This window comes from Littorina saxatilis, linkage group LG12 (genome assembly GCF_037325665.1).
Source record: "Littorina saxatilis isolate snail1 linkage group LG12, US_GU_Lsax_2.0, whole genome shotgun sequence".
Lineage (NCBI taxonomy): Eukaryota > Metazoa > Mollusca > Gastropoda > Littorinimorpha > Littorinidae > Littorina > Littorina saxatilis.
This window is the reverse complement of record NC_090256.1, coordinates 66012238-66040096: the sequence shown is the minus strand read 5'-3', so window position 1 is coordinate 66040096 and position 27859 is coordinate 66012238. Positions and strand designations below refer to the sequence as shown.

The 27859-nt window shown below is 41.7% G+C and overlaps 1 protein-coding gene across 1 annotated transcript; it reads right to left on the bottom strand.

Annotated features, from left to right (window-relative positions):
• Nucleotides 1–939: 939 nt before the first annotated feature.
• LOC138982596 (citrate synthase, mitochondrial-like) lies at nt 940–27527 on the bottom strand. The gene is made up of 10 exons (XM_070355922.1): nt 27401–27527; nt 23614–23664; nt 22692–22799; nt 11842–12057; nt 9238–9408; nt 8861–9060; nt 8282–8411; nt 7516–7617; nt 2825–3034; nt 940–2317 (listed from the first exon to the last, which is right to left on the bottom strand). Exons 1-10 carry the CDS (start codon nt 27455–27457, stop codon nt 2153–2155), a joined length of 1410 nt encoding a protein of 469 aa, XP_070212023.1. The 5' UTR covers nt 27458–27527; the 3' UTR covers nt 940–2152.
• Between the last annotated feature and the right edge of the window lie 332 nt (nt 27528–27859).

Below are 27859 nucleotides of genomic sequence, written 5' to 3'. Positions count from 1 at the left end.
GGCAAGTAGCAACTATGCGTTTCTTTTTTTGAACAGTATAGTTCTACAAGTTGCATAAGAGGCACACACAATAAACAGTGCTCATTTTAACTCCAGTGAACACTGTGTACATGTATGCTACTTTTGCCAGTAGTACTATATACTATTTCACATTGTTTGAAATGTTTTACAGAAATGTGTTCTGAAGTGGGACACATCTGTTTAGTTCAAACAGGGGCCACCTGCCATATGGTGATATTGTTGTGCAAAAGGTTTACTTTCCTTTCCCTAAATGTTGTCCTGAAGACGCCTCCACAGGCAAACATGATGACATCGGAATTTTGCTGTCCTTGAGATAAGATTCCTTTTGTTTTGTAACATTGCAAAAGGTGTTGCAGAATATAATCAATTCAGTGTGGGGAGCATGCAGAACTACATATGTAACCGAGTTACTTGACGGGCGCAGTGGCGTGGTGGTAAGATGTCGGCCTTCTAATCGGAAGGTCGTGAGTTCGAATCCCGGTCGCTGCCGCCTGGTGGGTTAAGAGTGGAGATTTTTCCGATCTCCCAGGTCAACTTATGTGCAGACCTGCTAGTGACTTAACCCCCCTTGTGTGTACAAGCAAGCACAAGACCAAGTGCGCACGTAAAAGACCCTGTAATCCATGTCAGAGTTCGGTGGGTTATGGAAACACAAAAATACCCAGCATGCCTACCCAACGAAAGCGGAGTGAGCTGACTATGCTCTCAGAGTATAGTTTGGGGAACCCAAATGGGCAAACGAGCTCACACGTAACCAGAAAGATTCTGGAACGCTGAAGAAGAAGAAGAAGAAGTTACTTGTGTGTGGGTGTGTGGAACAGTTGTGCCTCGTTCATTGGCAAAAGCTCCCATTATTGTGTGCATACAAGAATCATTCACACTCATACAAGCAACCGATGAAAAATACTAACAGAAAAGAACAGTTGATGGTCACTGTATTGAACTGGCAAAGTCACACTATCTGGCACTATCTGGACAATCAACCTTACAACACAGAATGGAAAACAGTTATCACGCATCATGTTACTAATGCTAGTATAGTTTGCACCAAATATTCTCACTAAGACACTAGAGACTGCTGCATTGAAAACTGATATTCCTGCTCACAAATATTTAGAGTTTACACACAGTAAATAACATAATCTGATTGGGTTAATTGATCAGTTCATCCATTTCTCAAAACTCAAAAAACTACAGACAATGTTCACATTACAATATGTCTTATGAAACGGTTTATTACCAGACATGCAAAATATCCCACAGTGGTTATTGAGACTTCTGTAGAATTGCAACTGTTGCTATAAAAGTGGTGGTTCTCCTACTTCATATCAAAGATTGGACTGCATTTGGTATCAGACATCAAAATGTGCAGGAAAAGCACTTCTCTCATAAAAAAAAACCACCCACACAAAACAAAGGTAGAAATTAATCAATGGATAAAAAAAAAACTTGAATAATTTACTACAACACAACAAAATAAAATGAAACAGACTTAAGGCAAAAAGATAACACATGAAAAGTAACATTAGAAAAAGACACCATAACAAATGCAGGAAAAAGATCTTTCTCAAAATAAATTTCAAACAAATGCTGAATATCAAATGCACACAACCAACCGCGCTCAGTACATATTTTCCTATATGCCAACAGATACATTTACATTGAGGACACAGAACAGACTTTTCACTTTAGTACAATAACTGATCACAGGGGTTATCCTCACCACTCACACACATTAAAACTATACACAAATTAACAGCGCATTCATCCGAAACTTATAGAAAACCCTTATTACAACCAGATCAACACTGTAAGCGCCATTCTACAAAGACTGGGGATATTTCTCCTGTTCCACCTTTTGATAAAATTTCCTTCATGATAGTAAACTGCAGATACTAAGTAACACAGAAATTATTCTGGTTTTGGGTAATGAGCTTGTATGTTGTTTACTCCTCAAAAAAGAAAAAAAAAGAGAAAATAAAACATTTAGTCAAAACTTGACTAAATGTAAAAAGCAGCAGGCTTCAGAGACTGTGATTACACAAGAAGTAAGGTGTATCACACAGTATTTTGAATCCTAACAAACTTCCTCTCATCAGAAAGTCCATGACTGAGCACACAACTGAAGCCTTTACGAGTCGCCAACCAGCTTGCGCAGGTGGGGTGTGTCGTAAGATTTGGGTCGCTCGATGGGCAGACCAAAGGCACGATCCCAGATGAGAGAGGCTAGGCAGCCCAGTGCTCGTGACACACCAAACAGCACCGTGTAGTAGTTCATCTCCGTCATCTTGTAGTACTGCAGATACAAAATTCGATTGTGAGTTATACACATCATGCAAGTTTTATTTTCTAAAAAAAACTTTTTATCTCTTACATCCATACACATAAAATCACAAGGAAGGACACACACTTCCAAGAATCAACACCTTCTTGCAGTAGTCAAAACTTGTGAATGAAAACAAATGGACCATTTTTTGTTACAAACCTGAATATGTACATTTGAAATTGAACTAAAATATTTGAGTGTTTCTGTCTTCTACCTGTAACAAGATTCCACTTGGACAGTTCACCTCTCACCTTCCAATACACAAAATTAAACTAGGAAGGACAAAACTTCAAAGAATTGCAACCTTCTTTCAGCAGTCAAAACTTGCACAAATGGACCCTTTCGTTACAAACCTGAAAATTTGAAGTACATTGTAACATTTGACCTGAAACTGAGTGTCCCTTTCCTGAACCTTTTTCTTGAAAACCCCATTTCTGAATATTTGAACTTGAACTGAAATACTTTTCTGTCCTTTACCTGTAACAAGACTCCACTGTGAGCGTCCACGTTGGGCCAGGGGTTCTTGGCCTTGCCCTGCTCGATGAGGATGTCAGGTGTGACCTTGTAGACCTGGGAGACCAGCTTGAACAGGGGGTCGTTGGGCAGGTGCTTCAGGGCAAACTCTCGCTGACACGTGTATCTGGGGTCTGTCTTGCGCAGCACGGCATGACCATAGCCAGGAACGACCTGCAAACCAATAAGTGACAGATGGGACTTGGGGTCTACAGACGTGTTTTACCCCTAGGTGTCCTTTGAGTAGTCTGGGGGTCCAAAATCAAACATTTTAGTAATACATTTTCATTTGATTAATATACTTACCCAACTCACATATAGCAATTAACCCTAGTTCAGTGCTGGTAACGCTGTACGCGTCCCCTTGGTAACAAGGGAGACAACTCTAAAAAAGAGTGACCAATACCCATACTGGTATCAAGGCCAGACCTATACTGAGTCTGTCTTCCGTATGCGTGCGCATATGCCACCACGTTTTCATTCCAACCGAAGCCCAACTCACTTCTTTTTTTTTTAAATATATACCCCCAACAGCGGGGAGGCGGGAGGGAATAAACGATGTGAGTTGGGTAAGTATATTAATCAAATGAAAATTTATTACTAAAATTTTTGATTAAATTACATATCTTACCCAACTCACATATATACAGCAGATTGCTACTGTAGGAGGAGGGAAATTGATAATATCAAGAACAGAGAACTTGTCCTGCTAATACCATAGCTGGTAGAGCGGAACTACCGTCCCGCAACATTTCTGAGGTAGTAAATGATAAAAACGTTCTGAGCGCCAGCAGGCTAATTCCAGAACCTCTGAGAGGAGACCGGAGCGGAGGACTGCTATTGACCAGGCCCAGGCTAGAACCACCTGAGCTCTGACCGCAGTAAGAGATAGGACTGCCTGATTGTCACATGACTGGCCTTCCCACAAAGATAGGCCTGTAGAATCAGTGTGGCTAACCATTTGGCCAAAGTGACCCATGGAATATCTTTATCACGAGCAAGGTTGATAAGAATAAGAATAAGAATACTTTATTATCTGATGGAGATAAAGAGAAGTTCTTTGACTTACGGAACTAAAAGGCAATGTCTGGAACCGGTATCTGACGAGGGCCCCAACCAGACGGTTAAACAAGTTATGATCTCGGAGAGCAAGTAACTTACTCAGGGAGGAGATGCGGCTACAAGAGGATGATAGACCGGATTTCTGAATTTAGTAAGGAAATCCGGCCTAAATTTGAGGGAGATAGAGCCCTCTAATCAAACCAAATACCAATCCCGGGACGGGAGCTGTGACTTATACCATGCTGCGTCAAGAGAAGAAGTGCCCTTGAGGATGCTAGCAATACTGCAATGTCGGAGAAAACCTCCTAGCTCATTGCAACGTCAAGAAAAATCCAGGGGCCGCTGTAGTGAAGACTACCAAAAGTGTAGCTTTTAACTAGCGCGAGAAAAACGCCCTGAGGGGCGTAATGCCTAAGTTGAATCACTGAACCAGAAGGAATGTGATTCTATGTATTATAGGTAAAAACAAAGATGATTGATGTCTTTTGTGTAAGAAGCACAAAAACAAAACCAAAGCTAAAAGCTTCTGTGCCAAGAACTAAGCTCAGCCACATGATGTAGTCCTTAGTTCTTTCCGTAAGTTCTTAAAAACAAAATGCTGAACCTAAGGAAGTTTATGAAAACCCTTTGTGTAGCCCAGCGAAAGTAGCTGGCATTTATGCCAGTCTTCTGGTACCCAGCACCGTAATCATCAAGAACCTCTACCGTAAGGGGTAGATTTTGCCGGAAATGTTCCATCCGTGAGGTCACGGACAGTGATTCAGTGACCTTAAAGATATTTGAGTCAGAATATGCACCAGTAAATGAGTGTGTTCTGGCGAGTTTCGTGAGTTATGACTTCCGGACAACCAGAGAGAGCGTCAACCTCACTGTCTCCGTCTTTGTTCCCGACTGACAAAAAGAGTGAAAAACCTCTTGCAATCAGCTAAAACAGGAAGCAGACCTGGGAACCCCTGTTTTGCACTTTGAGTATTCTCAAACAAACTTGGTGTATTTTCAAAAAAAATGAGCGTACTCCACACAGCGTTTGGACATCCATGATTAAAACATGCCTCATGCGCGTCCGTCACACCGTTAATTAAGTTTACCTTTATTTCACTTGTTTAGTCTCGGAGCCGATTTCGCCAAATACCGTACTTTCGTTTGCCTGGTTGTTTTGATTGATTGACACGATCCGATTATATTTTTTTCGACGGCGGCTAATATAGTGACGTAATCATGTGCCAAATACTGGATCGGCTTCAGGATGGGCTTGTGAAGAAAAGTAGTCTTGGAATTTTTCTCGTCGTATTTTTTTCCCACTGACCGTACCGAGCGTATTCTCGACAATCATGCGTACAAAATACGGCGAAATCGTTTGGGTTCCCAGGTCTGAGGAAGACAATCCTAACTCTAAAACGAGAGTTGTGAAATAACAGAAGACAACAGACCTGTCTTCAAAATCACATGAGTAGTGAAACCAAATTTTCACAAACCTTTAAGTCTCACTTAGGATCGAACGAAGAAAGATCCGACTGACCTTGCGTGTAAACCCACTCCGGGGAGTGAATCACTAAAGGGATTGAGATGGAGTAGCCAGAATGTCAATATCCATGGGATAGGCACTAATCGTTCACAATGAAACTAGAGGCAAGAAGACCTTGCCCCTTGTTCCCCAGCTAGAGGAAAAACAAGATGTCGCCAATTCTGGAATTTTCTAAAGTCCTGACGAAGAAGAGTCATAGAAAATGTCTTACCACCGAACCCTGGCGGAAAAACTTCCAGTTTCGGTAAATATGCCTCCTCCCATCAAAGATGGACAGCGATTCACTAAACAGATAACCCCTGCGCCCAAAATTGTTGTCAAACGAATTGACTGAGCTAACAGGAGCAAAATCTAAACTTGCGGTTCTCGCAAGGGAGCGCGAAAGCGGGCGCCCTGAAAGATTAGTACACAGTACAAAAACCGCCTGGTTAAGTGCGTCTCGGCAAACGCTGCACTAAGTGTTCCCAGCAGTCACCCATCCCAGTACCAACTGAGCTCGAAGTTACTTAACTTCCGTGGTCGATTAAGACCAATGCCCTGAGTAATCTAGATAGACTCAAACCACCGACTTGTCATGATCAGAGTCATGTGTTGAAACCAGTTCTGAAATAGAACAGACTTGATTCAGTCTAGAGGAGGCGAATCCCAAAGCGAATTAAGCGCTAGCGGGAAAAAATCTTAACATAACTCTCATTAGCTATGTAAAAACAAACAACCCAGAATAAAAGCAAGCGTCCTAAAAGACGCTTGCTGTAGTGCCAAACATGGAACGATCCGTGCCTAAAATTGTCCACTCAGAACTGAGTAGGACGAACTCTCAAGGTGACCGTAAGAACATCGTACCACCATCGTCAAACCTTGAGACGGTGCGAAGCCCGAAGGGCCTAGGAGAAAAACGTCCGCTCTAGAGAGGCGAGACCAATCCCCTCACGATAAGAGAGAGTGACGCCTGAGTACATGATACCAGAGTCCTTCTCGGCGAGGAGAAGCTCATGAAAGAGCATAAGCGTTCCTGAAGTTCCTTAAACTTTAAGAAACGCTTACCTTCCTATGAACCGAGGCTGTAAAACTCAGCCTGTTCCAATTCGGTTAGCCAAAAGAATAGGCTACTGCTGGTGCATGACCTGCTTCAAGTGCCTACCCAAGCCTGACCAAGAGTGAGACGTAGTCCTGCTTTTCTTCCTTAGGCCTAAAAAAAAAATAGGTGTGGTTACGGTAACCCGACCTACCCTATTTTTAGGGGCCGATCCTATAACTTTTTATTACATTTGTCAACAAAAAACAAAACAAAAAAAAAAACCGAGTGCAAAAAACGCAATGAAAGCGAAAGCGCCCGAGTCGCACACTTATTTCCCTGTCAAGTAGGTTTAATTTGTACACATTAGAAAAAAAAGTAAAAAAAAAAAAAAAAGTGATTGCCGACCTACCTACCCTATTTTTTTTGGCTATGTTACCGTAACCACACCTATTTTTTTTTTTGGCCTTAGAATCCGAGTCTAACAAAGACAAGGACTCATTGTATTCATGGGTTGTGACAGAAAAACACCTACGCGGCAATATGGCGGACGCGTTCAGATCGCGTTCAATTAGTTGGGCGCCCGCTGGTCACACTTAGAAGTACTGGCTTGCGAGCAGTGCTCGTTACGACGATTCTTTGAGGTGGGCGGCTGTGCTTCTGAACGTGACAAGCAGAGAAAAGACAGCTGGGCAAAAAGTTGCATCGTACTTTTGCCGCAACCGAAAAACGTAGTTGGAAGAAATAAAAATACGTAGAAAATGATCACAATGGATAGTTACGTAGTTTTAACAAAAAATCGTAGTTTTCTATGGTCAAAACGAAGTGTAAACAGGTCTGGGTCTATGTATACTTTTGGCCTGATGAGGCTTCAAGCAAACGAGCTGGTGCACTTTGACTACTTTCAGGAGCAAAGTTAACATTCTTCAGAAGACAAACGCTCCATATTAACAAACCACATCTGCAGACTGTACATATACATGTGTGAAACACACACACACCTACACACACCAACACAAACACGCATCACACACACTGACTGATGGTAAGTACCTGTCCTGATTTGAGGGTGTTCCAGATGAAGTCACGCAGCTGTTCATCAGACACCTCTCCGCCCAGGCTCTCTCTCAGCTTGGTCACCCACACCAACACCTCCTGAGAAACACATAGAAATGATGGTTAACACAAGGACACTACACAGGTCCACAACTGGAAATATTTATTGGCCTGGTTGTCTTCTGCAGATTTCGTCATGTTATCATTTACAGCAGCAACCCCCCACACAATTGAAGACTTCTCCCGTTTTTCTAGACTTGGCTTGGTCTGTCCAGTATCATTCATAGTTTCATGTTTATGATTTGTCTGTTTTATTAGGTAGAATAAGCAACTGGTAGTAGCCGTTAACTTAGCCTTAAGCCACATGTGGCATTATGCAATACAACGCAAGTGGTAAAGTCAGTGCTGCAAGGAACTTCAGAGGAGTAACGATGATGTGGCAAGTGAGAGGAGAAACATGTCACGTATTTGTGAAAAGGATTTGAATGGAAGCCGACTCCGTAAGGAAGATAGTAGCCGTACTGGTAGTCAAAGGCTGTGTTAGTTGCAAAATCATGGCAGAGGTCACCGCATTAACGTTGCCACAGGCCGTAAAACTAGGCAAGTTTACAGTCTCCAGGTAGTAAGCATGACATCTTCCTTCTGTTCAAGTACTTTTCACACATACGTGACAATAATCAAAATCACATGCTTATTTTTAACCCATTTTTCACACTGAATGAGCACAGCATACCAAATCCATGAAATGCAAACAAGAGCAAACCTGGTTGGCCAGCCCATGCAGCGGTCCAGCCAGTCCGTTCATGCCTGCGGCAAAAGACAGGTAGGGGTCTGACAGCGCACTGCCCACCAGGTGGCAAGTGTGGGCGCTGACGTTTCCTCCTTCGTGGTCACTGCACGGTGAGACAAAACGTTTTCTTCATAAGCATACAGAGATCAATATTCACTGTAAAATCATATCTTGGGCATTTCCATGACAAAAACAATTTAAGGCACCATCTTTCTCCTGTAAACGATCAGTGTATGATCACAGAGACCCCCAGGCTTTTACATGCAAACATTCTTTCGTTGGAATCCGTACTGCTGACAGCTCACCTTGGAAAGTAAGCTTTTTTGTGCTTTTGTTGTTGGAATCAGCTGACTTTCCCCATAGAGTAGCCAGGATGTCCCAGAGTGGAATGTGTTCAAATGAAAAGATGTATGTTCTGTATGTAAAAGCATGTGCGTCTCTGTGATCATTTACGATGGTTTACAGGAGCAGGATGCCGCGTTTAACGCAAGTCGCAACAAACCCCCACATTTTAACATCTTGCTAAACATTCAAACGCCTAAGGCCAATCACCTGTGGATGGTGAGGTAAAGACGCATGAGCTCAGTGAAGCTGGGTTCCTCGTAGCCGAGCATGGAGGTAAAGTTCCAGCTCCAGTCTTTGTTGTTGTCGATGGCGCAGGGCGTGGAGCCATCACGGTACAAGTTGCGATAGATGATGGCGGCCACTGTAGGCAGCTTGGCGATCAGGTCCATGGAATCTTCATACACCAGCTGCAACAGGGTACACAGAAAAATGTGCAGTGAAAATCAAATGTTGACAGATGTACATACAGTCCAACCATCCAAATGACCTTCCCACCCCCAGCCACACAAACAGAATAAAATATGGATTTGACTTTTGAAGTTCAGTAAATATTTCTTTTTAAATAATTTTAAGTAGCTTTTTACCTCCCAGTACTTTGATTTGTGGACTCCTTCAGCATAGGCCTTGGCAAATTTGCTTTCAGAGTTGAGGGCTGTGATAGCAGCACTAAACTGTGACATTGGGTGAAGGTTGCTGGGGAAGTTGTTCAGCATGGTGATCACATGGTTAGGGAGAGCAGCACGCTCAATCCACTCCTGCAATGACGCAGAAAAAGAAAGGCAAGTTTACTAATACACCATTCAACCATTTGGGCCTTATTTCCACAATTTTCCCCAGGTCCAAAATCAACTGAGTTTCCTCTGTAACATCCGCAACCTTGAAATTTGATGGATGTCACCCAAACTTTGTAGAACAAACAAGGATTAGGCCCCAAAAAAAAATTGTCTGTTTAGGGTAACATGACCAAAAAAAGTAGGGTCGGTAGGTAGGAAGGGTTTTTTTGTTTTTTTTGTTTTTTTGTTTTTTTGTGTGTGTGTGTAAATGCTATGTTGGCTGAACATTCACTTCTTATATTTGATGAATACATGTTTCAAAACTAACGTATAAATAAAACAGAGAGAAAGGGAGAGAAAGAAACGCCAAATGTCTCTTTTTAGCATTTTTACCTCTTTTTTTTTCTTGTTTTTTTTTAAATCAAAAAAAAGTTTTTGGGTCGGCGCCAAATCGATAGGGTCAGTCGGGTTACCCTAAACAGACAATTTTTTTTTTTTGGCCTTATAAAAGGTGATAAATAAGCCAAGTTTTAACAGCTTGGTAACAAATCTCCATGAGAAAAGCATATTTTTTTTATGCGAGAAAAGATATATTTTCAATTCCCAACGGTGAAATAGCCCCTGAGTGACATTGTCTGACAATAATAATGATAATAACAGAACATTTATATAGCGCTTCCCACAACTCAAAGCGCTTTACAAGTTCAAACAACAACATGATACATGCAAAATTACAATTTGCATTGATAATGTCTCAAAATGGAAAATATGCATCAAGGAGCACACATAGATACATACACACACATATATATGAATACTAGCATGCATACATACATCCATGCATGGAAATATTAAGAAACAAATAGTTTAGCAGTGCACCACTGTATGCACAGTCAAGCACACAAACAAACACATACAACAGACTGATACTCACAACACCAACACACACCAGGTTAGCTGCTCGTATGGACTAATGTTTAGAGATAATCAAAGAAATGTTGTTTGACAACTCTACATCACATTAAAGAGTCATCATTGACTTGGCTAAAAGACTGCTTAGCACTAACAGAACACATCAGATCTCTTCCACAACATAAATTATAAATCTCACAACATAAATTATAAATCTTACACCAGCACAAAAAAAAGTTTTGTAGAGAGCGGGGTGGGGTGGGGGGGGGGGGGGGGTGGGTGGAGCAGGAACAGGAACCTCATGCTAGGTTTAACAAAAACATCACATTTTTATCAACGTCACTGCACCAAGATGTACCGTACTTTCCGGGTGACAAGGCGCTTCGTTATACAAGACGCACCCCCTTCTTTTTAAAAAAAAATTGTAATCCAGTCACCCATTGGACGCAGGGGGCCGATAGGGCGCACCAAAATGACCCAGTTTTTGCCATGAGAGGTGGTTCCCCTGTCATATCTGAGAGAGGAAACACTTCCTGCACCGGGGTCAGTGACCGGTCAGTGACCGACTTTAACTGAGTGAAAATATGTGTGCTCTGTGTGTGCGGCCAGATCAAAGGCATTGTGATAGCTGGGTGGCCTTGTTTATAGACACGACCTTCTTCCCAGGGGTCAATGACCCAGATGTTGCCATGAGAGGTGGTTCCCCTGTCATATCTGAGAGAGGAAACACTTCCTACACCGGGGTCAGTGACCGGTCAGTGACCGAGTTTAACAGAGTGGAAATCTGTGTGTGCGGCCAGATCAAAGGCAGGGCAGTACCTAGTAGCTGAAACATACATTATCACAAGTTGTTTGACTGGTACTCAAGCGGTCTCTTTGATTTTTTTCGTATTTCATACACGGATTAGGCGCTTCGTTATACAAGACGCAGGGGTCGAACTCGAGGAAAAAAGTCGCGCCTTATGACCCGGAAAGTACGGTACCTGAAATCAGAAATAAACAAGAAATTCCTCCGAGGTAGGAAAAACACCCCCGTCCTTACCAGAAGTCAGAAGTCAGAAGAGAGAAAGTCAGAAGTCAAAAGTCAGAAGTCAGAAGTCAGAAGTCAAAAGTCAAAAGTCAGAAGTCAAAAGTCAGAAGTCAAAAGTCAAAAGTCAGAAGTCAGAATGTAAACACAGGGTCCATTGCGAAAGGTAAAAAAAACACCCCCGTTGGTCAAAGGGAAATAACCATTCTCACTGCCACCAACTGAGAAGGTTATTTCCCTTTGACCATTAATATGTCACTCTTAATCTTAATCCACCAATAACTCCCTAACCGTGTGTTTGACTGGTCCCAATTTTTGTAAGGACCGTCTCAGGAATGTATAGAACCTGTTCACCAAGTTTGGTGACGATCGGTCCGTTCATTCTTGAGATCTATATGCGAACACAAACACACAAACAAAAACACATCCAGTGAAACCTATACACACCCCTATACCGGGGGTGTAATAAATCTCACCTTGCTAATGGCTTTGACCTGCTCTTGTGTGGGAATGCTTCCAGTGACCAGGAGCCAAAAGAGACCCTCTGGCAATGGTTCCTCTCCTTTAGCACCTTTGGGTAACAACTTCTGGCAGTCTGGAATAGTGTATCCACGGAAACGGATTCCTTCATCAGGGTCAAGAACTGAGGTCTCGGTGACAAGAGCCTTGATGCCTCGCATTCCACCGTACATCTGTTTCAAAGATCCACACATTACAACTTACAAGAGACATACTCACATAGTTTGCACTGCATTACTACTACATATTGCACATAATTATGTTATACTCGAAAATTTCAATAATAAATTTTCATTGATTAATATACTTACTCAATTCTCATAAATGCATTGACCTCAATCTCACATGCTAGATGTCAAAAAACTACTCAAATTACCTGCCCTTGAAAGGGTGGTAACCAAGCTAAAAACAGACGCCATAGCCGTTGCTATGCCCTGAACCCACTTGGTTACCCATAACCCACCACGTGAGCGCCAGCATCCGGAATAATCATTCGAGACTTCTCAAAATCCCTTAGGAAATTAAATAGCGGGGATGGATGGGAGGGTATTAACAATGAGAATTGGGAAAGTATATTAATCAAATGAAAATTTATTATTGAAATTTTCGATTAAATTACATATTTTTACCGCAATTCTCATAAATGCATATTGCTCCTAAAGGAGGAGGGACTTAATTATGTCCCTGAAAGAACCTGTCCTGCCGAAACTAACGAGGGCAAAGAAAAGGCCTTGACAAGTTAATAGCAGGAGATGTCCAAGAGGTAAAATTTAATGGACACGTCCTTAGACCTCCCATGAGAACAAGAAGAGCAAACGCTCGATCGAGTCACTTTCGCAGTTCTGAATATTATATGAGGCATCAGATGGACAGGAAGAAATTGCTATTCACAACACAATGAGTCACGTTCACATAAAATTTGAGCCCGGTCACTTTTATAGTTTCCGAGAAAAGCCCAACGTTAAGTTGTGTGTTGCCGAACAGAAAAGGCTAGTTATCTCCCTTGTTTTTCTGATAACGTTCGTAAAAGGCTACAGATGTAAATACTTTGATGTAAAGAATAATCCTACAAAGTTTCAATCACATCCGATGAACTTTGTCAAAGATATAAAATGTCTAATTTTTCCTTTGACGCTGACCTGTGACCTTGAAAAAGGTCAAAGGTCAACGAAACCATCGTTAAAGTGTAGAGGTCATTGGAGGTCACGACTAAACAAAATATGAGCCCGATCGCTTTGATAGTTTCCGAGATACTTTGTCAAAGATATAAAATGTCTAATTTTTCCTTTGACGCTGACCTGTGACCTTGAAAAAGGTCAAAGGTCAACGAAACCATCGTTAAAGTGTAGAGGTCATTGGAGGTCACGACTAAACAAAATATGAGCCCGATCGCTTTGATAGTTTCCGAGAAAAGTCCAACGTTAAGGTGGTGTCTACGGACGGCCGGCCGGCCGGCCGGACAGACTAACACTGACCGATTACATAGAGTCACTTTTTCTCAAGTGACTCAAAAAGGCAAAACTTCACCTGAGCGACTGGAATGCCAGACAGATACATGGTCCACCTCTTCATCAGATAAAATCTGAGTCGCCACCATCCAATGTGTTACCACACAAAGGAGGAGAGACAGGAGAATCAAAAGCGTGCTCCAACCCCGCTTGCCAAACACCATCACTCCCCTGCCCTAAAGGGGAAGAGAAGAAGAAGCAGGCACAGCACCCTGCCGAGAGGGAGGGTGGCCGGGGCCACCAAACAAAGCCAAGGCAGGCCCATTGTTCGCCAACCGCTGTGCGGTTGACTGGGCCCAGTGAATAAAACTCGTAAGACAGAGTGAGGAAGGGACCGAAAACGGCCAACCCCACCCGTCTACCTGCTGTAGTCCTGTAGCCCCACCGCTCACCCACCCCGATGGGGGAGGAGGGCGATTGTCAGGCAAGGACAATAAAGGCACAGACTGTGAAGACAGTCCAACAGCGCCCACCCGATCTAGCCCAGAGGGAGGGAAAGGGTGGAACGCTGCTACAGTCCCCACCCGATCCTGCCCAGCGGGCGGGAAAAGGTGGGACGCTGATACATCCCCCACCCAATCCTGCCCAGTGGGCGGGAAAGGGTGGGCAGTCACAGCAGAAAACAGCCCCAGAGAGGGGTAAGACGAGTGCGAGACGGGAGCGAAAACTGCCGCCCCCACCCGTCCACCTGCTGTAGTCCTGTAGCCCACCGCTCACCCACCCCGATGGGGGAGGAGGGCGATTGTCAGGCCAGGACAATAGAGGCACAGACTGTGAAGACAGTCTAACAGCGCCCACCCGATCCAGCCCAGAGGGAGGGAAAGGGTGGAACGCTGCTCCAGCCCCCACCCGATCCTGCCCGGTGGGCGGGAAAGGGTGGGTCGCTGATACCGCTCCCACCCGAACGCGCCCGGAGGGCGGGAAAGGGTGGGAAGCTGACACAGCCCCTTGCCCCCATTGAGGCAGAGTGGGAACAAGCCCAGGCCGTGACTTACCATGCCCCCCCACTCCCCTATCCTCACGGTAAGGGGGCTGCATGCCCGATTCAGCTGTGCTAAAAGCAAGGTGAGCGGACAAAAGCAGGCGGGGAGCAGGCCCCCTCTCCCTACGGAGAGAGTGCTCGTGAACAACCCAGTACTACTAGAGGCAGAAAGGGCTGAACCGAACTGGTCATTTGCACCAGACCACGGTGCAAAGCTGAAGAATAAGAGGGCGGGAACCGCCGATCGTGCCTGAAACAGCTGAGAAATAAAAACACATATATCATTATAATCGTTAAGTCCCCCGCAAACACTTAAGAGGAGATGGGGGCTAGGGAGAAAAAAAACGAAACCTTATCCACCCGAATAGCTACCACAAAAGAAGTGCTACTCGAAGGGTCGACGACCCGCACAGAGGTTTCTAAGAAAAGGCTAGCAGCTGATTCACTCCCTGCCCCGCACTAAGTTACTGCTTGCTATCGGCCATCTTTGGAAAAGCTGAAAGGCCGAACACCGTAGTCCACTTAGAAAAGTAAATTTCTAAAGCGGCTGTAAACAAGCAGCTAACACAACATATCAATTCAACAACAAGTCGCGTAAGGCGAAAATACAATATTTAGTCAAGTAGCTGTCGAACTCACAGAATGAAACTGAACGCAATGCCATTTTTCAGCAAGACCGTATACTCGTAGCATCGTCAGTCCACCGCTCATGGCAAAGGCAGTGAAATTGACAAGAAGAGCGGGGTAGTAGTTGCGCTAAGAAAAAGCACGCTTTTCTGTACCTCTCTTTGTTTTAACTTTCTGAGCGTGTTTTTAATCCAAACATATCATATCTATATGTTTTTGGAATCAGGAACCGACAAGGAATAAGATAAAAGTGTTTTTAAATTGATTTGGACAATTTAATTTTGATCATAATACGAATACGAATACGAATACGAATACTTTATTATCTCATACAGAGAAATTTCAGTGTGGTGCACATTAAAAGACAAAACAAATAATAAGACAACAGATAAAAATACCATACGAAGCATACTACACTCGCGCACGCATATGTACACTAACAGGAATAGTAACATGATTCCAAATAGGTTAAAAGTTTAACGCTAAAAACTATCATTATCACAGGACTAGATATGTCATTGAACAATATTTATCACAGGACTAGTCATTCGAGGGTTATCACATTCATTCATCACAGAAATCAGTGCATATGTTCACCGGTACACATACTAGTTCTAACTCATTCGCTGCGCAGCTAAATTTCCCCTGTGTTCCCTGCCAACGCGCGATTTAGAGCCATTTTGAAAAAAATATTAAAAATCAACAACACAAGATAACCTTACATACCTTATGTTTTTGCAAAGTTTGAAACTTACTCTTTTAGAAAATATATGAAACATTTGAAAGTACATACCTTTTGTTGTCTTCATATCCACGCAAAATATCCAATTTGAAGCAAAACAAAAAAACTTTCTACGTCATGGGTTCATCATACTTTTGCCCGAATCATCACCCAAATGATCGTCCATTGGCACAAAATCGTCACCAGAATCTAAAATATCATCTCCACTATCATCATCACTGAGGTCAAGATCAGAACCGTACTGAATAACACGTTCTAGCACTCTTTTCAAGTTACTACGTCTCAGCAGAACGATCCGCCATCTTGGAAAAGTCAAAACACGTGGGTCGCACACCGTCAACAAAATTTTTATTAATCCCAACAATTTAAGGGAAGGAACTGTTTACAGTGAATGGTACCACTGTAGACAGATAGAAGTTCATTGCAGGGGTTGTTTCCCTTGGTCAGCAGGACCGTTTACACCGTTAAAAATTCGTGATATCCGTCGGAACTCAAGTGCCGGCACGCAGCCAACGCTAAACACAGGTGTCGGAATTCCAGTTCCGACGCGCAGCGAATGAGCTAATTAACTTAGGTATTTAAAAAGCCAGTTAGTTCTGAGCGTGCGGAATCTGGGAGTGCGGAGGCGACGTCCTGAGGGCAGGACCTCAAAGTGGTGAGCGAGCACATGACTACTATCCTGGATGATGCAACGGGCCTTTCGCACCACACGTCGTTCATACAGCACAGTCAATCCTTCCTGTCTCACCCCCACAATCTTACCACATGTGTTCACCACCCGCCCAAGCACATTCTTACTCTTCACACACAGACCTCTTAATTTTTATATATTTAATTTTCAGAGCTTGTTTTTAATCCGAATATAACATATTTATATGTTTTTGGAATCAGCAAATGATGGAGAATACGATAAACGTAAATTTGGATCGTTTTTATAAATTTTTATTTTTTTTTACAATTTTCAGATTTTTAATGACCAAAGTCATTAATTAATTTTTAAGCCACCAAGCTGAAATGCAATACCGAAGTCCGGGCTTCGTCGAAGATTACTTGACGAAAATTTCAACCAATTTGGTTGAAAAATGAGGGCGTGACAGTGCCGCCTCAACTTTCACGAAAAGCCGGATATGACGTCATCAAAGACATTTATCAAAAAAATGAAAAAAACGTTCGGGGATTTCATACCCAGGAACTCTCATGTCAAATTTCATAAAGATCGGTCCAGTAGTTTAGTCTGAATCGCTCTACACACACACACACACAGACAGACAGACACACACACACACACACACACGCACATACACCACGACCCTCGTTTCGATTCCCCCTCGATGTTAAAATATTTAGTCAAAACTTGACTAAATATAAAAAGGACAGGTCTCACCAAAAGGCGAACAGGTAAAGGCTCCCACGCGCCCGAATCATCACAAAGACGAGGGCTAGGGAAAGCCAAGTGAGCAGTCAAATTCCGCACGTCTTACGTGTGTCGTCGAAAGTCGAGAATGATTATTCCGGATGCCGGCGCTCACGTGGTGCGCGGTGGGTTATGGGTAACCAAGTGGGTTCAGGGCATAGCAACGGCTATGGCGTCTGTTTTTAGCTTGGTTACCACCCTTTCAATGGCAGGTAATTTGAGTAGTTTTTCGACATCTAGCATGTGAGATTGAGGTCAATTCTTTCTTTATTTGGTGTTTAACGTCATTTTCAACCGTTCAAGGTTATATCGCGACGGGGAAAGAGGGGGGGGGGGGGGGGGGGGGGTGGATGGGATAGAGCCACTTGTTAATTGTTTCTTGTTCACAAAAGCACTAATCAAAAAATTGCTCCAGGGGCTTGCAACGTAGTACAATAATACGACCTTACTGGGAGAATGCAAGTTTCCAGTACAAAGGACTTAAGGGCAGACCGGGTAGGCAAAATGAGTTATTTTTGGTCTCATACACCTTTTTGGGGTTGTTGCATTTTTCACACCTTTGAACATCCTGGAATGCATTCAATAATCTGCTTTTGTCATTTTAGACATGTATTCATGTAAATAAAACCATTTTCAAACCGATGTTTTGTTGTTTTTGTCTGTGTTTTATCAAAAAAATCGAAAAAATGGTCAACTTTGGATACTCCGTGCTGGTAAATGTGCGCACATGACATGACCCTTCGCTGTTCAAACTGTGTGGAAATTTCCGTTCTTCAAGATGACGTCATCACCGTTGGGGAATTTCCGTTGACATAGGCACAAAGAGAGAGAATCCGTTCCAACCGAAACCCCGGAATTAATATATGCAAATATATGTAGGTCAAAGGCATTTGGCGCAAGCGCAGTAGACAACTTATTAGTCCCCCGGTGTCAACAAATCCATGACGTTTTCACCGATTCAGCAGCATTTTTCAAAGTTTTGAGCTGCGGAGAACAACCCTAACATTGGAAATGTTCGGCATAGTGGCAAGAAATATCAGAGAAAGATGAACCAGCAGCAGCGAACAGCAGAAGGAAGTAACAACACTCCGAAATGAACCAACATTATCGTATTGAAGCAGACGACATTCTAAGATTCTTGACTCGACGAGGTGGGTTTTGCTTCTTTCTCTTTTCGATCTTGTTTGTTTGACAACGTGATTTATTGCACATTGTTATGTTGTTGTTGTTGTAAGAATGTGTTAGGGTTTGCAGGTAAATGATAAACAGTTTGTGTCTGAAGTATTTTGCGTGTTTCTTGATCAAATTTACTGACCATGCCGCCGCCGCATCCCCCCCCCCCCCCTCCCTCCCTCCCTCGATCATCTCTGTGATATCGTCTTCACAACCCCTATTTTATTGTTCTTCGCTGGCCAGTCCTTGAGAGCTTACTATGGTGTAACATGTCATCATTATTCTTTGTCTGGGGTCAAACTGAGAAGCAGCATCTGAGCGATGTACGACTGACACAGTTTCTGTTTCTGGTCATTGACCGTAGGAAAATAAGTACCCTACTAGAGAGCGTTCTCTAATTCTGAAGGATTGGTTTACACCAGCATGGCTGACCAACCTATCATTGACAGCAATATTGTTGTCAAATCTTTTCCATTAACTAAGGAATAAAAAAATAGATCCAATTTAACTAAAGGACTGGGGATGCAACTCATGAATCAAAAGCATAAAGATCACCTGCAAACAGTGCTAGGTTTAGGAAATCTGAAAATGTATACACACACACAGAACACACACAAAACAGACAACAGACAAGAAACAAGCAAATACATAGCAAGTGTGATGAAATAAATTAATTTTAAAAGAAAAATATGAAAAGAAAGAAAGAAAGAAAATAATTCAGCTAGTTTCAGTATTAGTTCCTGTGTGTATGTGATTGTGTGGTTACTCAAATCCCATAGTAAACTTGACATGTAAATTTTGTGATAGGGGCCAATTAATGAATGTCTTTTGTGTGTGTGTGTGTGTTCGTCAACCGACATATGTGGGTACGAGCCGCTGAGGTGGTTGTAAGAAAACCCGCCTGGTTCAGTGGTTGGGGGCTGATTGGGATTTCTGATTTACCGGCCTAGCCAAAAAGTTGAGGTACACCCCATGTAACATGGTCATTTGCAAAATAAAGTACAAGCACTTGTTGACGTTTATATTGAGTATTAAATTTTGCAGCTTATTACAAACAAAAACCATGGACAGTTGTATCAAATATTAAATCAGTGTTTGTGTATTTATTAGGTTGGAGCAAGGGGAGAGCCAGTCCTCCTGTGGTGGCAGCGAGGAGAAAGATTGACCTGATGGAAAAGTTTGCTAAACCGGAACTACCCTCTTCCACAGCAGAAACATCAGCTTTGCCATCTTCTGACCAACCATAAGAAGATACAGATACTTTGCCATCTTCTGACCCATCACAAGCAGATATGGATACTGGTACTGTGCAACGTCACTCCGCTGACATGTGTTGGGCTTTTGTCAACATTGATCAGCTCAATCTATTGCTGAAAGGTCTATATCCTGTACTGAATGCTTGTCTGATAGCAGTCTGATTATGAAAGAAGGTGATGCATCAGCCCAAGGATTTGCACAGGCCCTGCATCTGGAGTGCATATGAGTGTCCATTCAAGTCTGCAGTTGTTTACTCTTCTCCCGGTGTTTGCAACGCTTCGGGTGGTAAAGTTGCATTTTAAATAATCTGCGTATGACCATGTTGGTACATGGAAAGGGACATTCAGCTTTACAGAAATTTGCTGCAGTGTTAGGATTGAGCACAGAAATACTGTAATTAAAATGTTGCAACTTTTGAATGGCTTGATAGCTTTGTTCCATTTGTGTATATATAATTATGTAATGTTGTTGATGATTTGTGAAGCATCATTTCTATGCAATGGAATAAGAAATCAGTGCATCCGTTGGGTTTTTATGAGTCTGACAGTTTGGTTCTGATCAATATTTTCATATCAGCACAAACACAGATAATTGACTTTTTTAATGTTTTCATATGATTTTTTTTTAAATCAAAAAAATCTGATAATTTGATTATCAAATCATTTCCCCTTCATAGTTAAAGTGTTATTCTGGTTAAAAAAAAAACCACCCCATTAATTTAAGCTCTACTGTGGTACTAGTTTACCGGGGTACTAGTGAGACTCTTTTACATGCTGTTTTCTCTACATGTAATTTGAGACAAAATGTGGTAATTAAAATGTTGTAACTTTTGAATGGCAAGATGGATTTGTTCCAATTTTGTATATGTTGTTTATGATCTGTGAAGCACCATTTCTGTGCATGGAATAAGAATACAGTGGATTCCTTGTGTTTTTATGAGTCCGACAGTTTCGTTTTGATTCATATCTGCACTAACATAGATGAGTTTTCAAATGATTTTTTAAAAAAAATCTGGATAATTTGATCGTCAAATCATTTCCCCATCATAGTAAAGTGGTTATTCTTATAAAAACATATCAATTCAGGCTGCACTGTGCTACTAGTTTGAGGTACTGGTTGGAATCTTTCAAATGCTGTTTTCTCTGAATGTAATTTTCAGACAAACATCTGTAATTAAAATGTTGCAACTTTTGAATGGCTTGATGGATTTGTTTCATTTTTGTTTATGTTGTTTATGATTTGTAAAGCGTCAGTTTTGTGTATGGAATAAGAGTTAAGTGCATTGGTTGGGTTTTTATGAGTCTGACAGTTTGGTTCTGATTCATGTTTTCATATCGGTACAAAGAAAGATGGTTGTTTTCATATGATGTATATAAAAAAATCCTGATAATTTGATTGTCAAATCCTTTTCCCTACATAGTAAAGTGGTCATTCTGATAAAAACATATGAATTCAGGGTGCACTGTGCTACTGTTTTTTTTATGTACTGGTTCAAATCTTTAAAATGCTGTTTTCTCTGAATGTAATTTTCAGACAAAACGCTACAATTAAAATGTTGCAACTTTTGAAAGGCTTGATGGATTTGTTCAGTTTTTGTATATGTTGTTTATGAGTTGTACAGCATCAGTTCTGTGTATGGAATAAGAGTTCAGTGCATTGGTTGGGTTTTTATGAGTCTGACAGTTAGGATTTCATGTATTTTTCTTATCAGAACTGAACCGGTAACTGAAAATGCTAAATTAAAATAATATATTGCTTAGAAATGCTTTTCGATACACAGAATTATTAAACACACACATATTGCTGCAAAGAAGAAAAATTGGATCAAAACATGCACTGGTTCACAAACTGCAACATTTTAAAAAAAGCACATTTTATAACGTTTTTCTCACATTTTGGTGAATAAAACCCCCCAAAATTGCTTTTCACTCAAAATTTAAAATGGTTTCCCTTAATTAGGTTATTCTGCTTGCAAAAATCAAACAAGCAGCAAGCTGTTTCCAAAATAAAAAAAAAAAGTGCTTGCCTACCCTGTCCCCCCTTAAGGGTAAAAGGAGAAACAGAATCTGTTAGTCGCCTCTTACGACATGCTGGGGAGCATCGGGTAAATTCTTCCCCCTAACCCGCGGGGGGTTTTGAGGTCAATGCATTTATGATAATTGCGGTAAGAATATGTAATTTAATGACTCTCCAGACTTGGTGCTGTAATGAATTAATGAACACTAGCCACAATTTCATACTACTGCTGTTCTCTTAGGGTTTGCATGATCAAAATTAAGAAGGAGAGCTGAGTATACATGTTTGTCATCATTTTCACGAGTTTTCATTCACAAACACCTGGTAAATAAATCTCATGTTCCCAATGCAATAACTCGAGGTGGTGAATGGGTTTGAGCTTTCATGTGAAACGTGGATTGTCAAAGTAAAAGCCAATCGGGCTGATTGTTTGATGTGTGGAACCATCGTGGCTTTGGATTTGTGTTTCCAAGGACAACGATTGTAAGCATTCACTCTCAAAGACCCAATCAATGTTGATAGTTACCGCGGCGACTCATGGTCAATTTGCAACTTATCTCTGTAATCGCAAAATCCACAACGAAAAGTCATAAACACTTAAAAGAAAAGAAATATGCTCAACACTTACTGAATTCACAGGTATGATCGCAGCTCTGTACATTTTCAGACTGGAAGAAAAGCGTCAACAAGCTACGTTTGACGTCACATACAAGTTTGACGTGTTATCTCATGCTACTGTGACGATGCTTTGTGGCCCGGAGTTGGATTCTAAAAATTCGTCTCCCTGTGGGTTATTGTGCATTTTGTTGCACAACCAAAATGATGACAAAAACGATGTTTGGTAGCTTGTTGTCAGACCAGCACTTTGTTGTTGGTCCTCGGGGAGCATATCGCCTTTTGTCTCATATTTATCAACCGCGGCCTTCGGCCTTGGTCGATAAAGATGAAACAAAAGACGATATGGTCCCCTTGGACCAACAAAAAAGCTGGTCTGTCAACAAGCCACAAAACATCTTATATTTTGACACTGTCAATGTCATTGGTGCAAACTATATAAAAATGAAAAACCAAAAGACGTCCATGCTTACCATGTCAACAGTTACTTCTCCAGCCTTTGCTGATCCTTTACGTTTGCGGAATTCTACCACTTCTTTCTGTTTCTCGGGGATGAGTTTTTCCAGAACATCCTTCAGATTCTGTAAAAACAATATTGAAATACTGTAAGTTTGTAAAGAACAGAAAAGAAAAAACAAGAAGAAGAAAATATCAATTCACATTTTGCATAACATGTATTATCAATTGAAAGTGCCAAACCCACATTACTCAATATTTCACTTCATAAATGAATACATTGGCATTCAATCAAAGACACTCAATTGCTGGGTAACCTTTTTAAAATAGGCATACATTTATTCAGAAAATACAAATGTATACATGTCCTACATGACACAAACTGTAACATTGACAAAGTCCACAAAACCATAAGTCCATCAAATTCAAAGTTTCATAATTTGGGGGGGAGCTGTTTCGAACACAACTGTGGGATTTCTTCCCCCTCAAGGTCTTCCTTTTGGAAAGTCTTCCGTACGGAATCATCCCACTTGCTGGTCCCCTTCCAAGAGTGTCCAGCACAAAACTCAAAAGATGGCTTTTCACTGGGATTTGAGAAACTTACATAACAAAACTTTGATATAACAGGCCATGACACTGCATGTGCGTCTTGACCTTTTGTATCTATTACATCTATCGAGGTCTGTAGTTTGATGTAAAATGCATGCGTACCTGCTATTAGTATTAGCAGGCAAATGAGCGGTACATACTCGTGAATATGCTGTCCGTACATATTGCATTGGCTCTTTTTGTAAGCACACCTGGTGACTATCTTTTTTGTCTACATGGCTGAAGCATGTGCTTTTGCGTGACACTCAATATCACTGCTCAGGTATGCAAACGACAAACCTCGATAGAAATGATGAAAAAAATAAAATATGTAATATTAATAGTACATACTGTGCCTGAGACAGCAGATGCTTGTCGTACACCAGCTGCACTCAGCAAATTCTGCAAGGAAATAAAATTCAGAGTGGATTAGGAATGGACAACAGGATTACATTGCAGTCATGTTTAGTCTCTATAACACAGTGTTCTAGATGAGCGAACGTGTAGGTAAGACCCGTACGCGTATGTGTAAATATGACAATTGACACCACCCGTACACGTCTTGGAGAATTGGTCTTGATGATGCTCACCCTTCTCCGATGTTCCAAATGCAGTCATCTGTTTTCCTATACGTTGTTGTCCCAGCAAGACGTGTAGATCTTGGCAATAGCTAGCGCGACGTAAAGCCTAGATTTGATGACGTTACCCGTTCACATGCTGAAAAGTTTCACATCTACATCTGTCTGTAAGAGGAACTGTAAGAGTTGGGTTCGAATATAATAATTTGTAATTAAAAGGGGTCTTTGATAAAACGGGGAGGAATTGTAAGAGAAACTGAGACAATCAAGAGGTTTGCGTAAACCAAGACAGTAGACGTAATTAACACAGAGAATGAATGACGCAATGGAAATGACGTGCAGATTCTTCACTTACGAAAGATCGCAGTTGACTTTATTATATACAGACCAGAACATCGCATGTCGCCCGCGATCGAGGGATCTCTTATCAGGTACGTCTACGTAGCAGAAAATGGTCGCTCATATTCTTTGCTTGCCGTCTCTAGAGGAGAATGGACGCTAGAGACGGGTGGGCTATATTGGTCGAGGACCCCTTGCAGGCGTAGCACCGTGTAAAATTACATGTCCAATCTGTTACTGTAGTGTAATGTAACTAATTATACCTTCAGCAAGGTGCTAGACTTTTGTGGCAAAATGCTGACTTTTTTGTTGTTGTTTTCGTGACATGAGCAAGCATAATGATCGAAACACTCTTATCTAGCTGTACCCGCAACTATAAAACTGACAACAGAACCATTTTAATTAGTGACCAACTAGGCTGATTCAGCACAAGTGACAAAAGTAATTGCTTATTGTGACTTCATTCTTAAGGCTTGATTGACATTTGTTTTTCAATGGTCCTACCTTTTCTTCATTTTGTAAACTCCTCACTATAACCCCATCTTCCTGTAAGTCACGTTCAACGTACAACTTTTTAAAATGTTTGAAATATTTGTCTGCAGTTGTCCGGCAAGGCCGTACAGACCACGCCGTGGATCGTGTAACTCTGCATTTGCGCCACCGCAACTTTTTATCGCTTCACGCCGACGAAGAGGCAAGCTGCGAGGTAGATCTCTCGAATGATAAATTAAATTGTTAGAATGCTAGGCACTCAGCATGTTCTCAAGTGTTGCATTTCACATACTTATATCCTTAGCTATATTTCTGTATATATTTTTTGATGCTTTGATGGCCCTGGTGATCGTGACGATCTGTTTTTCTTCTCGTTTCCCCATGTTTTGGTCATATTTTCAGTTTCTGCGTCAAATGCAACAAAACGGAGATTACTGGTTATTCTTGGACATGTTCACTGATAACTTTAATGTTTTATGAATCTCCACGTGTAGTTTCTCTGTATATAGTTCCATATATACTTTGCAAGAAGCAGATAAAAACAGAGTGTCAACAACTCTCTGTAATTCGCCACCGCATCAATTCAATGTTAGATGTAACTCGCCACCGCATTTTTTGTTATTCGCCACCGCACTACGCAAATTGTTATTTTCAAACGCATCAACATCGTGGAGGCATTTAAACCTTTATTTTTGTCACAAAACTGACAGCAATTGATAGGAGCATTTTAACTTTAGTGCTGCAAGTTTTAAACTCAGGGGCGTGGCGTGATCTTGCCTATGCAAAGGATTTAAAGGCACCATGAGTTGACAAATCAAACTGTAGTATTTCTTCTTCTTTTTCTTCTTCTTCTTGGGCAGGAGTGAGCAAGTGTGTGTGTGTGTGTGTGTGTGTGTGTGTGTGTGTGTTGGTGTGAGCCTTGAGTGTTGATTTGTGTTTATACTCTTTGCCACAGACATCACACGCGTAGGCCCTACTTAGTGATTTGCACACATGTGTGGCGGTTTGGGTTTGCATTGCGTTTGCACGCACATTTTTTGTGGCACTTGGAGCAGTCGAAAGGTTTTTGCCCGATGTGCTGTTTGTTTACATGTGACTGGAGGTCTGCAGACCTCGTGAATGGTTTTTTGCACATCCCACAGGTAACCCTTGGACCCCCACCCTCTGTGTGATGGAAGAGCCTGTGGTTTCTTAATGTTCGTTGGTGTTTATATGTTTCCCCACATTCTGGGCATAAACACTGCTTTTGCTCTGACTTCTTTTTCTGCGGTTTCGAAGTCACTGGTGGTCGAGTAGTAACTTCTACCACATCACTGACATCAAGGAAGCTGTCAATGGTTTGCCCGGACTGTTCCAAATCCATCTGCAACCAAACCACTCGTATCCCGTCAGAAAAGTTATTGTATAAGCATATGTGATTGAAGAGCGCATTCTAGCAATAAACACTCAGTGGCTGAAATCACTAAGTTTGACAATATGGAACCTACCTCTTCCTGTTTGATTTGCGGTCACTTGAGTCTGAAACTGGGCCTGGAACGCTCCTGTTAAAAACATTGTGGGGCCAAATACCACATAATTCTAAAATTCTTAAGCTTCGTTGGTGTTTATGTGTGTGAAATAATTGTAAAATTCAGTCATTCCTATTACCAACGTCAACACAAAAACTCATCAGTTTGACGCTGGAAGAGAAAAGAACGCTTCTGACAGACGTGACGTTTTTCGGGAAAGAAGAATGTGGGAGTGAAACGCCGCCAGGTGCGTCTCAGAAACGTGTTCTACAAAAGCTGAACTATACACTGAACTGAACAACTCCAAATCAATATTTTCAATTGGAAGTGACAGAATCACTGAACTCTTCAACATATTATGCAATTCATTAGACAGTTGCGGTGGCGAATAACATCCAAGACGTGAAATTGCGGTGGCGAATTACACGAAGCATCGGTGGCGTATAACATGAAGTCTAATTGTTTGTGTTTTCTTTTGCCGCGTGCGTCACCCAAAGACAAAATTGTGCAACAGCATTCATCAAGAATACAAAGGACATGTTTAGCTCACAGGATATCATCACGGGAATGCATCAACTAGTCCTGTTTCGTTGAAGTTACGAAGGAAGGGACAAATCGTGCAATTTCAGCTACAATTCCAGCAGAAATCGGACTTCTGAACTGCCGAAACCTGACATTTCGACTAAAAAAGCACGTACCTTAGATCTTGAGTATATACTTCTTTAAAATGTACTAATGAAGAATCTAGATGATGCCTGAAAGTCCTACAAATTTTCATTTTCTGTGAGAGACCTACCTTGCAGCTTGCCTCTTCGTCGGCGTGAAGCGATAAAAAGTTGCGGTGGCGCAAATGCAGAGTTACACGATCCACGGCGTGCAGACGCCCCTGTGGAAGTGACCTTCATCGTTTCTTGTTAGGTCTTGCATTGGATCAACTATACGTGAATACTTCGCAAACGGCGTTTATTTGTTATAAAATACTCCAGCTCCTTTTCAGCAACTGCATTCTATTTGATTTAGATCAAATTCAGAGAAAATAAACAATCTAGCTGGCAAAAACAGACGGCAGCAGACATAGTCCGTCAAGTCGACACGACGTTTTGAGTGAAGCCTGAAGCAGTGAAGGTGTGGGTGCACCCAACCGAACGCCGGTGTACCGATGTCAATTTCTACATAAACGTTCGCAACATTTTTCGCAAAAGCAAAGGTTTAAATAATTACCTTATTATTCCGCAACAACTGCTGCGAAAGCGATCTCAACATCGTTGAATGCGACATTGTGAATGGGAAAGTTCTGTTTCGCGTACTTTCGTCTCGTAGACCCTGACCTCCACGAGCACGGATAATCGTGACGTCACGTTATCCGGGGCTTTTCGTGACGATTATGTGTCTGCAGCCCGTGTAAAACTAAAAATGACCTGAAGAGAACTTAATTTTAAAGCGCCTTATGTGTGATGTAATTACACTATTATTATTAGCATCATTATTATCATCATTGTTATCACCAAAGTTATTATTGTTGTTGTCGTTGTTGTGGTAATTTTCTCGGCGACTTTCATTATCATTGACATTGTAACTTCCACTTTGACTTTCTGCAGATGTAGTCTGGTCAAAATAATATTGCTCCAGTTTTTGTTCCTTGACATAAAACTTTTTTTTGATGCAAACATGTTTCTGAAC

Coding starts and splice junctions, on each gene's coding strand:
- LOC138982596 (XM_070355922.1), bottom strand. CDS start 27,457: ATGTCGCATTCAACGATGTTGAGATCGCTTTCGCAGCAGTTGTTGCGG. Junction 9,061..9,237: donor ACAAATCAAAGTACTGGGAG/GTAAAAAGCTAC, acceptor ACCCTGTTGCAG/CTGGTGTATGAAGATTCCAT. Junction 7,618..8,281: donor TGCATGGGCTGGCCAACCAG/GTTTGCTCTTGT, acceptor TGTGTTTCTCAG/GAGGTGTTGGTGTGGGTGAC.